Source organism: Myodes glareolus, chromosome 8 (assembly GCF_982192425.1).
Source record: "Myodes glareolus chromosome 8, mMyoGla1.1, whole genome shotgun sequence".
Classification (NCBI taxonomy): domain Eukaryota; kingdom Metazoa; phylum Chordata; class Mammalia; order Rodentia; family Cricetidae; genus Myodes; species Myodes glareolus.
The window spans coordinates 52,728,104-52,745,707 of NC_142033.1; the positions used below are offsets into that span (position 1 = coordinate 52,728,104).

Here is a 17,604-nt window from a genome sequence, read left to right on the forward strand (position 1 = left end):
GTTATGCCCTACCAACAGGCCAAGACAGTTTCTTTATTCACCAATGGTATTCACAGCATACAGAAAGGAATCCCACAACAGATGCCAGGAATGTGGAATGTCTGAGAGAAAAGCTGTAGGCATAGGAGAGAAGCCATGTGGACTGCAGCTGAAAACACTTGCAGTGGTGGGGCTGCCCAAGCCATCTGGAGCTCACATCAAACCACCATGTGTTCCAGATGACACTGGGTTGCAGTCTTGCTTTGGTTTGATCCTTCCTTTCCAATGACTTTGGAAATCCTTTTCTATGACTTTGGAATAGAATTGTTCACTCTGTACCACTGTGTAAGTATGTAACTATCTTTTGGAATAGAATTGTTCACTCTTTACCATTGAGTAAGCATGTAACTTGCTTTTTAAAATTTATAAGGGTTCACAGGAAAGACTTTTCCCTAAGTCTTAGAGGACAATTTGGAATTAGATGTTTGGGCAATAATAGAATTATTAAGAATATGGGGCCTCTTGAAGATGAACTAAATGCCGTCTCACCTTATGAGGAGAACAAGAACCTTTAGGAGCTAGGGAGTGAAATGTTACAGTTTAAATATGAGCTGACTCCATTAGCTCAAAAGTAAATGGATCATAAGGCCTCTGAGATAACTGATGAATTATTCCCTTAAAGATGCATAATACTTTTGTATTATTGGGAAGTGGTACGAGTGGGAGACAGACGAGCTGGAAGAACTGGGTCACTAGGGACCTGTTCTCTAAAGATGCATTCATCCTTGGCCCTTTCCCTTCCCTGGTTTCTGTCGACCAAGAGATAAACAGAGCTGTTCCTCTGTACCCTCCCACCATAATGTTCTGCTCCAACACTGCACAGAAACAATGGAGCTGGAGGATCATGGACTCAACCTCTCAAAACCGAGAACCAGAACAAATCCATCCTCCTTCTGAAATGGTTTTCCAGGCACTTACCACAGCCACAAAGGCTTGACTAGTAGGAAGAGATATTTCATATGGCATGGTTAAGGAATCGATTAATTCAAAAGATGCCTATTCAGAAGTACTCTAGGCTAGGCACTATGCTAGGTGCTGGGGAAAGATGCTCTTAAGGCAGTAAACATTTGGAGCAAAAGGACAGGTAATACTACAGGTTTTGCAGGTCACAGGATCTCTATTGTAGCTACTTAATTCCTGCAGTGCAAAAAGGGTCAGAAACAATATATAAATGACTAAGTACTATTTTCAAAAATATATTTTTGTAATTCCCATCGTTTTCCTGTGCTGTAGACTTATTTTTCCTCATTGTTTACAAATTATAAAAATTTTCACACATGAAAGATAAAAAATAATTCAACTGGACATTCATATATATACCACCATTAATTTTTACCTCATCATGTAGCTAGTTTATATAAAAGAAAATGCATAATCTAAATGTATCATTGCATGGGGATCAAGCAATAAATATACATGTACAATCTAAACCATAACCAAGACACTGAATATGATTGTCATCCACAGCAAATTTCCTCTTACTTCCTCCTTTAAACGTCTACCCTCAAACTTCCTTATTCTGAAACTTCCCTTTTATAGATTAATTCCCATCCTAAAACTTATTAATGGAATAATATAGCATAATTTTTTTAAAAGACTTATTTATTTACTTTATGTATATGAGGCTCTAACTTCATGTATGACTTTGTGCTAAAATAGGGCATCATATCCCAGTATAGATGGTTGTGAACCACCATGTGGTTGCTGGAGATTAAACTCAGGACCTTTGGAAGAGCAGCCATCTCTCTAGGCCCTAGCATACATTCTTTATGGAAGATTAATATGACTCAATATAATATGTTGGAGGTTTATCTATACTATAGTATGTATTGATAGCTTGTTTTTCTTCATTTTTGAATGACAATCTGATATAGGATTCCCCTCTGTATGCTGTGATTACCACTAATAAATAAACTGCTTTGAGCCTATAGCAGAGCAGGGCAGAACTTAGCTACGCAGGGAAAACTAAACTGAATGCTGGGAGAAAGAAGGGCGGAATCTAAAGAAGTCATGGAGCTGCTGCCAGAGACAGAGATGCTAAAACCTTGCTGGTAGGCCACAAGTTTCATGGTAAAATATAAAATAATGGAAATGGGTTAATTCTAGATATAAGTGCTAGATAGCAATAAGCTTAAGTAATTGGCCAAGCAGTGATTTAATTAATACAGTTTCTGTGTGGCTATTTGGAAGTCTAGGTAACTGGGAAACAAACAAGCAGCCTCCATACAACAACAATCCAATTGTACAGAGGAAATAGCTTATTAAGATTTACTAACTGACGGACAGCCAGGTTATTTCTAGTTCGGAGCTCATAGGAATAAGGTTTTTGTGAGCATCCTTCTAAAAGTCTTTTCATGGACATTTGCCTTTTTATATTTTGGGCAAAAGATAGGGGATGGAGTTTGTGGGTCATAATACACGTGTTTATCTTTGTATGGAACTGTCAGACTTCACCCCACTGGTGACAGCATTTGAATTCAGGCTACCACCACCCCACCAGTGTTTATCCTGTCAGCCTTCAGTTGTGGTCATTCTCCTGGTGTACAAAACACAGTTATTAATATTATTCTTAATTTGCTTTGCAGTCAGTTACAAACATGTGTAAAACTGGCCTTTGTTAGCCCTAAACCACAGGTGGCAGGCTGCATTGAGCCCAGAGGGTGCTGTGTGACAAATCCTGAGTCTGAAATAAAAAAACAGAATCCACCATAGACAGAATAAACTGCTACAACCCGGAATGTCAGCACTGCAGTTTGAGGGATGAAGAAGTTACTATTTGCCTTAGTTAGGGTTTTTTGTTTTGTTTTGTTTTTTGTTTGTTTGTTTGCTGTGAAGAGACACCATGTTCACAGCAACTCTTATAAAGGAAAACATTAAACTAGGGTGGCTTACAGTTTCAGAGGTTTAGTCCATTGTCATCATGGCTAGGAGCATGGTGGCATACAGACAGTGCTGGAGAAGTAGCTGAGAGTCCTACATCTTGTAGGCAACAGGAAGTTGACTGAGACACTGGGCAGCATTCTGAGCATAGGAAACCTCAAAGCCTGCCCCCACAGTGACACTTCCTCCAACAAGGCCGTACCCACTCCAACAAGGCCATGCCTCTTAATAGTATTACTCCCTATGAGCTTATGGGGACCAATTGCAGTCAAACTACCACATCTGTCACCTCTTCTTCCAGTCATGCTAGAACCTCTGCACTTTGTTTCTCAGGTCTAACATGCGAAAACTGATCATTTTTCTATATTAATTAATTAAAAATTTCTGCCAGGCATGATGATGCACACACATTTAATCCCCAAACTACAGAGGAAAAAGCAGATGGATCTCTGTGAGTTTGAGATCAGTGAATTTCAAACTAGCCAGGGCTATATAGTAAGACCCTGCCTCAACATATCCAAGCCCAGGCTGCTGCCAAGAAACATATCTGGGTCTACTCTCCTACCACAGCTGGGGTCTGTGACGATGTCCATCTGCAGTCCATGTTGCCACCAAAGGCCACACAGGTGCTGGGGTCTGTGGCCATGTTGTTGTCTGAGGGCCATGCTGCCACCAGGGCTATGCCAATCTGATTGGCCTCCATGGCCAACTGGGACCATGAGGACCTCTGGACCTGAGGTGCTGTAAAGGGCCATGCTGGACCAGTCCTGCCCTTTACTGGCCCTGGGATACCTGGCCCTGCCCCTGACTAAATGCTGCAGCAGGAAAGCTAGCCCTGTCCCTCATGAGAGAGCTGCCTCCTCCCCCCATACTTACTTCCCCCTCCACAAAACTTGGGAAAGATGGCCCCATGGCATGGGCCTAGGAAAGCTGGCTCTGCCCCTTGCCTGAGGAGATGGTTCCAGTACCCTGGACTGACAAGCGCAGCTACCACCCAGGCCCACACTCTAGGCCTTAGGTTGGCCTACCCTAACATCTATGACCTGCTGGAGCTTGTAAGGGACTTGTCCTGCAGAATGATAACCACAGATTCTCCATGACTCAGGGTAACAACAGAATATCTGAGAGAAGTTTTGGTGAGCGTCCAGTAATGATGTTGTGCCAGAGGCCTTGAACCAGACCAATGACTCATATCTGAAATGAACATTTTGTTGGTGAGGCTGATTGAACAAAAGGGTATACTACATGACACACCACAGCACCCAATGCCACTAAGATGAATGAAGAGGTATTGGAAAGACAGAGGATGGAGGTGGGGTTTTTGTTTGTTTTGTTCGTAATTAATTTTGAGAGGAGTTTCCTTTGAGGGGATGTGGATAAGGAGGTACTGGGAGGTGAAGAGGCCTGGGGTGTGTGATGTGAAATTCCCAAAGAATCTATGGGAGTGCAAGCTGATACAGCCCCTTTGGATGTCAGTGTGGCAATTTCTCAGAAGATTAGGAAACAGCCTTCCTCAAGAAACAGCAGTACCACTTTTGGGTATATATCCAAAGGATGCTCAATCGTGCCACAAGGACATGTGCTCAACTATGTTCATAGCAGCTTTGTTTGTCATAGCCAGAATCTGGAAACAGCCTAAATACTCCTTGACCGAAGAATGGATAAGGAAAATGTGGTATATTTACATAATGGAGTACTACACAGCAAAAAAATATAATGATATCTTGAAATTTGCAGGCAAATGGATAGAGCTAGAAAATATCATTTTGAGTGAGGTAACCCAGACCCAGAAAGACAATTATATGTACTCACTCATAGGAGGTTTTTAAGCATAAAGCAAAGAAAAGCAGCCTACAAATCACAATCCCAAAGAACCTAGACAACAATGAGGACCCTAAAAGAGACATACATGGATCTAATCTACATGGGAAGTAGAAAAAGACAAGATCTCCTGAGTAAATTGGAAGCACGGGGACCCTGGGAGAGGGTTGAAGGGGAGGGGAGAGGCAGGGAGGGGAGCAGAGAAAAATGTAGAGCTCAATAAAAATCAATTATATATACATATATATATATATGAAAAAAAGAATTGGGTTATTAAAAAATATTTAGATGCCAACAAATAAGCAGGAAGAAGTCTTAAGAATCCGCCACCCCAATTTCTTTAACCCATGGTGCCTAACCTCCCACCTTTTTATTATAAAAAAAAAAGGAGAGAGAGCTGCCTCTCCACTGAGGCAAGTTGAGTTCTCTCCATCTTTCTCTTGGAGAGGCAGCTTCGGTCTCTTCTCTCTCTCTCTCTCTCTCTCTTTCTCTCTCTCTCTCTCTCTCTTTCTCTCTCTCAATATCCAACCTCACTCTACATGGTATGCCTATCTGTCTGTCTCTCACGATGCCTGCAGGGAATGATGCTGGAGACCAGCAGTCTTTGGAGACCTGGGCTGTGGTCTCATGCACAGTCCCTGCCTAGGACTGTCTGCTCTCTGGACTCCCTGCCCAATGCCTGCCTACAGGGATCCTGCAGCAAGCTATTCGGGGATCCGCAGCAATTTTTAATAATCCATTACACTTAACTTCTAGTTTTTGTTTCAGTTTAAATCTTTATAACAAAAGCCACACAATTCTTTTATGAATATGTTTAACTATCATGCTTTTATACAAATAAATAAATACTATTTTGTGAAGAAATAAATACTATTTTGTGGACCCATTTCTACCTTGTCTGATGGCCAGAGAGTTTGGATTACTCAAATGTTCGACAAATGTAGTTGCCCGTCCCAACTCAGGACGTGATTGCTTGGTTCTTTTGACATTAAGAAAGCTCCATTCAATCCTGACAGCTGATCAGGATCTGGAAACACACTTCTGCTCCTTCTTTTGTAACTGAGGTCACCTGGGGAAGGGCAACCTTCAGGATCTGTGACCTAGAGCAGCTTCCCTAACTAGATAACAGAATGTTAATGATTTGATGTCTCAGAGTGATAAAGCAATCGGCTGTGTGAGTTATCCTTTGTATCATGTTAATAAAGACTTGTTACCTACCCCCCTCAATTATGTTGGGAATAAAAGCTGTGAAAAAATTAATGTGAGTGATTTCAGAATTTCAGTCACTGGAATACCTTCCTGATACTTTCTATGGTTTCTATCCTGTTATTTTATATGCATTTTCATATTCTTTACTTGTAGTTCTAAAATTCCCACGCCCCTCCCCTGGTGAGAAGGCCAGTCCTCGACACTGTCTTGTCCAGGGCCATGAGAGGCACAGCAAGATAACTAGCGGTCAACAGACTCAGCTGCCAGGAGAGTGGTTCTCTGGTAAGGAGCCTCACCTGCAAGACCATTGAGTTACTGACTGTGGAAATCGATTGCTCCTGTCTGTAATTTCTCTCATGAGTCACTTCATCTCTTCCCTAAGAATAGCTTTGGGTGTTCCCAACTGCTTGTGTGTTTATCTCATGAAAATATTCCATCTACTAGGCACATGTATGTGTAGGTAGTCTGGAAGATTCTTCTCATCTGACTGTATAATTGTGATATATAGAATATATACTGGGTGCCTTGAATTCTCCCACAGCTGACTTGGGAAACAGCAACCTCAGTTTACCCCTGCTCTCCTACTTACCTTCACCTCGGTTTTATTGCTACAAGATCTTAGTCTAGAAAATTAACTGTTTGTGCCTTTACTTCTAAATATACAGGAAAAAGCCATGGCTCACTTATCCAGCTCTGGAGAAAGGGTTCCTTCTCATGCGGGTGTCCGCGAGAACAAGCACCTGCTGCTTAGCCCAAAGCTCAATTTTACACTATGTAGCCACAGCTTTCCCCTTTGATCTAGCCAATTTAGATGTAATCTCTAGAGCTGAGAGACTCCCTTTAATCAGCTAACATTTGGTGAAAATGCTAATGCAGATCAAACACCATCCATTTTCCTCCAGCAGATTATCCCAGTTGCCCTGGACACAAGGCTAAGCTCCCAGCTACCGCTGAAGAAAGTGCTTAGAAAGTGCACAGTGCTGCCATGTTTTCTTCCCTTTTCTACATTTATTTGTTTACAAACTTCTGGCTTAACTAACCACACAAGTGTAGTTTAACAAACAAAATCCCTTTCTCCCCCGCTTAGAAATCATAGTCCCTTCTGCTATTGACCCTTTTTGCCTCTTAAGATATACTGGAGTGTTTCACAAGTCACGCCCCCTTAGCCAATAAATAAGATACAGGCACCTGCTCTGTGAGCCCTTATCTGTTTTCATGGCCCTGAGAAATGCATGCCTGGTACCCTTACTGTTGCCAGAAAATTGCTGATTGTGTGTGTATGTGTATAGAAGCTGGAAACTTTGCAGCCAAGAGAACAATAAATGGCAGAAAATGAGAAGAAAACGGTGAGCTGATTTTCCTTAGCCCTCAGATTCTAGTTCCTTCACTTATGGTAGTGTCTCCTTTGAACCCTGACAGGAGGTTTGTAAGACTGACCCATAAAAGCCTTCGGTACTATCTGACCCTAGAGATGCCACCTAGAATATATATTACATATTTCTTCAAAATCTCCATAATTTCTGTTACACTGTCTCTATCAACATCTGATTAGGAGGAGGTTTTAATGAAAATAAGTTAGACTCTTGCTAATGTATACTTCTGTGAGCCTGGCAACTGGACACAGCAGAGCACTTTCTACAACAGCAATGGAGCAGAGGGATGAGGGCCCATGATTTCTGCAGGAAAGATTTGAAAGCTTCATAATAAAAATTTTAATCTATTCTGAGGCCACACTGGAAAGAAGAACCCAGTCTCTGGCTACAATAACCCCACAGTCCCATCTCGCCCTCAAAGGAAGGCCCACAGGTATGGCTGTGCCAGAGAGGACGGTGGGCTGTGTCCAGTGAAGAACAGCTAGAGAGATGGGAACACGTGACAGGCTCAGTGACTTTACATGTTGTTTTCTAGCAGGTTTTGTACTTAACTTGTTTTAGTTTTTTCTTTGGCTTGTTTTTAATGCATTAGTTCATCTATATTCCATTCTTTTAAATGCACAGGCCATGTGGAATAGATGGTTAGAGAAGGTTTTACCTTACTTCAAACTTCAAGCCCGGATGGTTTATGACCCTTTTATTTCTACATACTGTTTTCCATGATTACTATAAACCGGTATGAACCTTGATTACTGAAAATAGAAAGGCAGAGTGTATAAGACTTATTAACATTACTAAAGAGGTTCTTATCCAATCTTTATATAATGAACAAATATATATTGTGTCAATAAAAATATACTCTGCATCGCATTGCTTGGCATGGAAGAAGAAAACAGAAATGAACCGTGGCCAACCTGTGCTTTTCTCATGTAGACCAAAGGCTCTTTGAGATGCTCAGGAGGTGCAGAAGGGTGACTGGGCAAGGGATACCTAGAAGCAGAAAGAGACAACTAAGTAGTATTTTGAGCTCAGAATAATGAATTCTCTTAGTAAGAAGTTACTCACCTCTGAAGTCCATGCTACAAATGAAATAGAGTATCTGTTAACAGTTCAGGTATGTATGCCAGATCTAATACAAGTTTTAATTATACCATTCTAGCAATGGTAATGTTTTTGCTTTGTATTTCACACAGGGTCACACTGGGTAGCCCTGGCAGGCTTGGAACTTTTTATACTGACCAGGATGACCTTGAACTGGTCCTACCTCTGCCCACAAGTGCTGAGATTATGGGTGCGCAGCACTATGCCCAGGTAAAATATCATCAGTTAAGAACAGAAACACTCTGGTTTATAGTACTAGGCCCTAGGAAGTCAAATATTCAGGTGCCAGCATCTGGAGACAGAAGGTAAGAGGCTCACCGGGCAAACAGCTAAAGCCTGGCCTTTTATGGTTTCTCCAGTACAGTCTGAAAGGGTAAGTAAGGTTCTTGTGCCCTGAAGGCTCCAAAGAGTCTCAGCTGGTAATACTGCTACCGTGGCAAATAAATTTCACCTATAAACCTGGAGGGGACATTTAAATCACAGCAGACCACTTAGATAATTGCTGGGTCCTCTCTAAGGGCAACACAAAACAGATTGAGACATGGTCTCCGCATTTCCAACCTGTACGTCATGAGCCATAGGTGCCCAAATATAGCTATGAATATGACTCAAGAAAAAAAAATATAATAAACCTACTTGTCTTAGTTAGGGCTTCTATTTCTATAAGGAGACATAATGACCACAGCAACTCTTTTAAAGGAAACCATTTAATTGGGGCTGACTTAGAGTTTCAGATGGTGGGAAGCATGGCGTCCAGGTAGCTGGCAGGCAGCACACAATGAATGTCACACTGAGTGTGGCTTAAGCATCTGAGACCCCAAAGCTCGCTCCCAGTGACCACTTCCTCCAACAAGGTCACACCTCCTAATAGTACTACTCCCTACAAGCCTATGGGGGTCATTTTCTTTCAAACCACCACACTATTTAAAACATTATTGGATTACTTGCAATTTTTTTGTAACTTGATTGAGTAGTTGAGTATGAACATTTCAATCTCAAAACATTGGACACGTCAGATAGATTACTCTTCCAAAATGCTGATAATATGAATTCAATTTCTAAAAGTAGCTATAAAGATTGTGCTCGCTCACTCCCTCCCTCTTTCTCTCTCTCTCTCTCTCTCTCTCTCTCTCTCTCTCTCTCTCTCTCTCTCTGTCTTTTAGGGCAAGAGTGCTGGGCATTGAACCTAGGTCCTGATGGATAAATAAGTCAAAGAATATAAAGTGTTTAAGACACTGAAACAAAGTAAGCATTTCAGCAATGCAAATTATCTCCAATATAACCTGGATAGTTGTGAATACAATAGAAAACATGTATTATTTTAAATGAACGGAGACTGAAAGAAGGTGTACAGTCTGCAATGGGAAGTACAAACTGAGCAGGAATGGCAGATTCCATGTAAGTAACAGAATGGGCAAGACTTTCTGTTCATAGGAACCTAAGATCTTTAAAGCATTTATTAAAACAAAGAAAATGAGGTAAGCTTTATTAGGCATGTGTGTGTGTGTATGTATGTGCGTGCATGCGTGTGTGTGTGTTTGTGTGTGCATGCGTGCATGCATGCGTGTGTGTATGTATGTGTGTGCGTGCTTGTGTGTGTTTAGAGCTAGTTATTTAATGTTACCTAACAAATATTCATTCCTTACATTTTGCTTTTAAAAAGATTTATTTTGCCTTTAATTAAGCATTTGTTGGGGGAAGAGGTCCATGCACAAGTGCAGGCTCCCACTGAAGCCAGAAGAAGGAGTCACTGGATCCCTGTTACTGGTTATAGGTGGCTGAGCTGATTTTAGTGATAGGGATCTAACTGGGGTCTTCCCCTAGAGCAGTATGTGCTCTTAACCACTGAGGCATCTGTCCAGCCCCCATTTTGCCTGTTTTATTCATCCATCCAATGGTTAATGCTAATGAAAAGTAAAAGAGAACTCATTATATATACCAGGTTGGCTTAGAAACTCACAGAAATCCACCTGCTTCTGCCTCCTGAGTACAGGGATTAGAGACCCTATGTCAAAAAATAGAAAAAGAAAAAGAAAGAAGTGAAGGCAGATACAACAGAACACTCTGCATCCACTTTCTTCTTTTGGCTTACATCAGTGACAACACATTTCCCCTATTCTCGATATGCCATTCCCTGGGCACAAAGCCTGTCTAATACAACGGCCTCAGCTTCTCCCCAGGCTTTACTCAAGTTACAAGTATTCGTTATGAGTATTCTTAACACCTTATCCAATCTTTCAATCTGAGAAGACTCAAGCAAGCTTGCTAACCCTGATCTAGCTATGTGACTGGATTTTTAAGATTATCTAATCTTGGAGTTTAGGTCAAAGTCTCCCTGTACTCTCATTATGAACTACAGACTTTATTTAATCTTTTAAAAGAAAAAAAGTCCAACTCTATGTGTGTTGATCCCATATACATGATGTGGGATTCCCCTTTATATGCTGTGAATACCACTGGTTATTAACGGACTGTCTTGGGCCTGTGCAGGGCATAATAGAGGTAGCAGGGAAAACTAAAACAAGAGTGCAGACACAGGAACTCCATCGGCCTGCTTATTACACATCACGGGAGCAGGATGTGAGCTTAGTTTTCTAATCGCCACCCTGAGTGCTTCTCATCCCACTGGCACACAGTGAACACTCCATGAACAATGGACAAATAATGGGGTGTTGACTGAACCACTAAGCTGACAATCATATATATATTGATTGGTTGTTTGCTTGGTTGGTTGGTTGGTTGGTTTTTCAAGACAGGATTTCTCTGTGTAGTTTTGGTGCCTGTCCTGGAACTTGCTCTGTAGACCAGGCTGGTCTTGAACTCACAGGGGTCTACCTGACTCTGCCTCCTGAGTACTGGGATTAAAGGTGTGCACTACCATCACCAGGCTTTGGGTTATATTTTTAGAGCAAAAGTTCTATACACTTTAATAAGCCCTGATGGTAAATGAGGGCATTAGGTTCTTAGTAATAATAGTAATCTTGCAAAGAAAAAGATATGTTTAGAATGACCAGTTTGTAATGACAGAAAGAAGTATGATATTCAAAATTTAACAATAAAAAGAACATAAGTATGATGAGAACTATCCCATTACCTAATTACACTGGATGAATACATTCTCTATAAACAAATTTGGTAATATAGATAGTACCACCTAATCACTATTCAGACCAGACTGTAGTGATTTGTGTTAACTTACTAGAAACCCTATAAGTATACTAATGAGAAATAAAAATATACATATAGACAGAAACACTAATTTTACTACTTACAAAATAAATCTACTTAACTGAAACAGCATCTCAAAATACACAGAAAAGAACTCACACATTCAGTTCACTATAAACAGCATTCTGAAGTTTCTTCTCCCAACCTGTTTTTCAGTTAAAAATAGATAAATATTAGTGTCTTAAATATGCAACATAGTAAATTTTTTTAAACTTACAAAATGTGTTTATTTTATGTGTGCACCTGAATGTATATATGTCCACCAAAATTTATGTATGAACCTGCAAACGTCAGAAATGGGCATCAGAGCCTCCGGGTCTAGAACTACAGGTTGCTGGGAGCTGGGAGCTAAACCAGAGTCCTCTGCAAGAGCAGGCAGTACTCTAACTGAAGAGCTATAGCTCTAGCCCCAACTTAATAAATTTAACTCACTAAAATGTTGGCATCATGGTTATTTATGGAAGAATTTTGTCGATCATTAACTGCTATGTAAGTAAATCTATTGACTCGTTTTCTCGAGTTAAGAGTAATGCCTTCTTCTACCGTCAACATGACAAATGAATGCCAACGTCTTTGAACTGATGCTGTGACGGATGTGTCACGGAGAAGGACAGGAAACCATTGGTCCAGACTAGAGACAGCACAAGAACCAGTTTCTGTTGACTAGTCATCAGCAAAAGCAGAGTGAATACGACAAGGAGTTGCCACTGAATAGCTCGGCACCCACATGCAAGTGTTGATGCCAGGTCATCCCTTCTTGTACAAAAAAATTAAGATTTTCTTTTTGTTTTGTTTTGTTTTCTTCTAAAAGCATAGAAAAGTAAGAAAATGAAGTAGAAGAGCCATAGCAGGAAGTAAAACAACCAGCTACTACATAAGGATATATTCGCCACACGTGGGACATATTCTGAGTAGGATGAAAGCAACTGACTACTGCAAAGCAGCCATTTCTACAGTGTCCTTGAGTGTTTGCACAATTTTATTAAAAATTGTGAATTCCACTCCTCTCCAAACAGAAGCCCTCTGATAAGTTATACCAGTTTGGAGGAAGAAGCCCAAAGTCTGAAGATGCTTAAAGATAGGGGGACTTTACAAACCTGATATTTTAAAGAATTCCTTAATATCTTCTTTGAGTGACTCAAGTCTGATCTCAGGTCTCTGGAGGCAGGCCTAGATTTTTGGAAAAGAGAAGTGGAAAGTTACAAGTCATTTGAGTTCATGTGTAAAGCCAACGAATGTGTAAAATGAAACACCAATGTTTTCAAATGCACTTGGAGGTTATCACAGCATGGACCCATCTGGACTGGCTCACCGTAGAGAAAGTCTCACTACTCTCATGATAGCACACCTATCTACACAAAGCACAAGGATGTACACCTTACAAATACTTAGCATGTTTACCTAAAGTCCCAACTAGAAAAACACTCAGGTTTTAGCAATCTATTCTCACATTATACCCTAAATCCATGGTACCCCACCTAGATGCCAAAGCACCAGATCTTTTGATGGACGTGCCTGCAGTCTGGATTGCTGCTCAACAGACAAGTGTTGTACCTGTTTATGAAAAATGCATACAATTCCTGCTTTATTTGTGTATATCACTAAGATCTCTTTCATCTTCACATGGATGCTTTGTATTCCACCGCAGTCGCATTTCAATTGTATTTTAATAAATAAGACTGCCTGAACATCTGAGAATAAAACAGTCCCACTGGCCTTACAGACCAGGTTATGGTTACACACACCCTCAATCCCAGTAGCCACACTAGTTGCTATAGAAATCGAGTGGTGCATGCTTTTAATCACGGTAGTGCACACCTTTAACCCCAGCCCTAGAGAGAATTATAAAACGGAAGAAAACAGCTCTCAACACACAGTCTCATTCTGAGATTCTGGGAGGCAGGATCGCCATTTCAGACTGAGGTGGAGGTAAGGGCCTATGGCTGGATGTTTGCTTTTCAGATCTTCAGGTTGAACCCTAATTTCTGACTCTGAGTTTTTACTAATCATGCTTCATTCCACACTGCAGTTTTGCCATAAATAGTGTATTCTTTTCCTACTTGCAATGGAATTGATCGCCCTCAAGGTGTAGGGGTTTCATGACATAGCTCTGTCTGGGAAAGATTAGAAGCATGGCTCTTAACAGGACATTTCTGTTACTTTCTGGTATTTTATGCGCATGCCAAACCCACTAAAACAAAGCTTGCCCTCACTCATGTCCCCTGCTCCTTTCCTCAAACTTTAAATCTTCTTCAGAGAAACTCACCCATCTGATCTTCCAGCTCAAAAGTTTCCGATTTAATTATTCTCAACTGCACTTTAGCTCCTCCACGGCTCAGCCTCTTCTGGAAAGAGGCTGGTGGCCGCCAACAGTTAGTAAGACTTATCTTATTAATGATGCGGCTATATGTCTTTGTCTGTGCAGGAGGATGTGTACACATGTTCAGGTGCCTGTGGAAAGCATAGACGTCGACCCTCCCTGGAGCTGGAACTACAGGACATTGTGAGCTGCCCCACATGGATGCTGGGACCAAACCTGGGTTCTCTCAATAGCAGTGTACCCTCTTAACTGCTGAGTCATCTCTCCTATCTGAAATTTCTATTTTAAATCTTATTTATTATCACATGAAAAACAGACCAATTAATAACAACCCAAAATTCCAGGGGAAACATAGCAAAACTAGGTGATATCTACCATAAACCCAAAATACAACTGGCTGTGACCACTTAGCAACCAGGAGACCTAAATAGTGTTAGCACCTGTGTGCAGAGAAGCCCAAGATCAGGGGCACCTGACGTGTGGGAAGAAAGAGAACCTCCAAGTAGCTGACAAATACACCCTGAACATTTAATGAGTCAGTTGAAGAGCAGGACCTAAAGCCTGGAGGGGCTGGTCTGCTCCAGTGTGAGATACGAAGGAACTGGAGCAGTACAGCCAATCAGGACTCCCTTTTCTAATAAGCGCACGCTAACGTGAAAACATGGATAGAGCAATTAAACTGTGGGTCACAGGGAAGTAGCTCATTACCTTGAGAACTGGTAAGAAAGAGAAAACCCACTCATGCTGTCTTTCTAATAAGAACTGTGCAACTGAGAAGCCAAACAGTAAACAAGAAACGTTTAGATAGTAAGTGTTGCAGCTTGTGAGCTGGAGAAATAGTTCCGCAAGTAACAACACTTTCTGTCCTTAAAACAGACCTGAGTTCAGTTGCCAGCACCCACATGGTAGCTCACAATTGTCCATATCTCCAGTTTGAGGGTTCCAATGCCCTCTGGTCTCCATGGGCACCAGGCATATATGTGGTATATAAATATATATTTCAGTGAAACGCATACCTAAAAACTAAACTATTGCAGCTAATAACTAAAACATATCTGGTTAAAATGTTCTATTTTGCAACCCCAGTGAATTGCTGACTCTAGACATTATACAGACACATCTATTAACTCTGCAGAAGAGACACCTAGACAGCTTGTGCTCCTCAATGGAAGAACACTCTGCTACCAATAGCTGTGCCAAAGGGATGACACCTGAGTCTGATGAAGCCCGGGGTCAGCCGTCAACTGAGAAAACATACAAAGGGCAGAGCACGGTGAGCTGTACTAAGGGTTTATAGTCAGTCGAGTCCAGCTATGAGAAACGCTGAGACAAATGAAAGGAAGAGGCTGGACAGAAGGTGCAGCGAACAGAGTGCTGCTTGCTGTGAGAATGTGAGGACCAGACACGGGAGCCTCAGCATCACATAAATGCTAGGCAGATATGGTGGCCTGCTCGGACTTCCAGGACTTGAGAGACAATGGCCAGGGATCTCAAAGCAAGCTAGCTCACTAGAGTAGTCACATTAGCAAGAGCTTGGTTCACGTGAGAGACCCTGCTTCAGTAGATAAAGTGAAGAACAACTGGGAAAACACAAGGCATCAACCTCAGTCATCCACGTACACACAAACATGAACACATGCGCCCAAGCACACACACATAAGCATAAACACACGTGACTACACACACACACACCACAGATAAGTAAACAAACCTATATTAAAAAGACTAGAAGGCATTCATGTTTTTAAGTTAGCAAGACTAAGCTATACTAAGAGATACACATATGCAGGAAGTTGATTACCATAGACATCAGGAGGCCAGGGAGGACCTGGCTGCAGTTCTGAGGCAAGTGGAGGGGCCTGGCTGTAACAGTGTTACCCACTTCCATGGTAGGTGTTACACAGTCATTCACCTTGAAACAATGCATTACAGACTTGCCATTTGTTTGTATGAAAAAGCTTCAAAAATGAAAGATGTCTTTAATTTTTGGAAAAATGTCTTCCAAAACACCCCTTCTCTCCATTCTAAAATCTCACCTTTAGTCTAGGCCTCTTATTCCCCTTTTTAAAATTTACACAAGGAGAAGGTGTCAGATCCTCCAGATCTGGAGTTACAGACAGTGGTGAGCACTGGACATGGGTGCTGGGAGCCAAATTCAGGTCCTCTGTAAGAATAAGTGCTCTTACCTACTGAGCTGTAGTTGTGGTTCCAGGCCTCAACTTTTACTTGAATAATTGCAAAAGTCTCTGAACTTGACATGCTGTTATCTTAGATGGCACTCCTCAGCTGGCATGCACAAGTTCCTGTACTTTTTCTTCTTTGTTAGCATTTACTAGCTCCTACCATACTATCAACTAATTCATTTCCTATATTTATTGGTAAATTATATGTCTCATTGTTTAATGGCAAGTACTACTAGGGGAGCTATCTTTGAGCCTAAAATACTTACTTTCCCAAAGAACATACATAATATATGCTTACTGAATGAATGAATGAATGAATGAACCAACATCTCCTTTTCCAATCTGCTTGCTAGTGATTTCTTCCTAAAACATAAGTCTGCCCTTGATGTGGGATTCCCCTATGTATGCTGTGAATACCAGTGGTTAATAAGAAGTTATTTTGAGCCTATTGCAGTGCAGAATAGGGCAAGGCATGAATTACAAGCTAGAGGAAGAGAGAGTAGGCAGAGTCAAAGAGAAGCTATGTAGCCATGGCAGGAGACAGACACCGGATGTGACCTTATCTGTAGGCCATAAGCACGTGGCAATACAGAGATTAATAGAAATGGGTTAATTTAAGAAAAAAGAGCCAGCCAATAAGAAGTGTGAGCTAATAGGTCAAGCAGTGTTGTAATAATACAGTTTCTCTGTGATTATTTCAGGTCTGGGCAGCCAGGAAACAAATGAGTAATCTCTGCCTACATGCCCTGGCTGTGGCTCTCCAAACATACAAAGGAGTCTGAAATTTTCAACAGGCATACATATCCCTTTACAACGTAAATCTACTTTATCCCTATGGGTCTACTGCTGATACTGCTTGACCAAACTAAAGATGTCCTCAATTTCTCATCATGGTACTCATTATTAATGGTAAATTATATCCAGTGATCCTACAACTGTAAATACCATAAGGGCTTCAAGCCTTTGTTCATGTCGTTTCCTTAGGAAAAAATGCTCCCTCATCACAATCTATAGTAGCTTCCAAAGCCTCCTTCCCAGGTCCCCTAGCACAGACAGCACCACGTCCCCCATGGCAGCACAGAGACTATACCAGAGCACTGATCTCACTCATCGGACCAATTATCAGCTGAAGGACAAGGGCCAATCTCCACTTTTGTGTCCTACATTTTACCCTGACATTAATTACTGCTTGACAAAATTATATTGACCAAACCATGTTCTAACCTTTTTAGCCAATTTTATCCCAAAATAAATAAGGAACATCATAAAATTATTTTTAACTGAGTAGAGTGATTTCCAGTCCATTATTCCCAGGAGTATTTTAAAAGCTGTGAAACCTCCGGCTCATTACTCACAATGACCAAGGCAAATGGAAATTTAGCTTCTCTTGTTTTTCTTTCCCTTCTCTGTCTTATATTTGGAAATGATTCATAGAGTACCGTTTAAAGAA

General features: G+C 41.2%; 1 protein-coding gene across 5 annotated transcripts in view; it reads right to left on the reverse strand.

The window, feature by feature from the left end:
- The window catches only part of Tbc1d19 (TBC1 domain family member 19), a 108,014-nt gene that overhangs the window by 76,475 nt on the left and 13,935 nt on the right, over window positions 1-17,604 (reverse strand). For 2 of the 5 annotated variants that reach the window (XM_048414833.3, XM_048414831.3), the window contains exons 2-5: window positions 12,749-12,821; window positions 11,751-11,796; window positions 10,384-10,428; window positions 8,237-8,312 (exon numbers count right to left, since the gene is read on the reverse strand). In XM_048414833.3, coding sequence (XP_048270790.1) covers window positions 8,237-8,312; window positions 10,384-10,428; window positions 11,751-11,796; window positions 12,749-12,821 — 240 coding nt within the window. Of the gene's footprint in view, window positions 1-8,236; window positions 8,313-10,383; window positions 10,429-11,750; window positions 11,797-12,748; window positions 12,822-17,604 lie in introns of those variants that run through there. The other 3 variants (XM_048414832.3, XM_048414834.3, XM_085691893.2) reach the window with 3 other exon arrangements.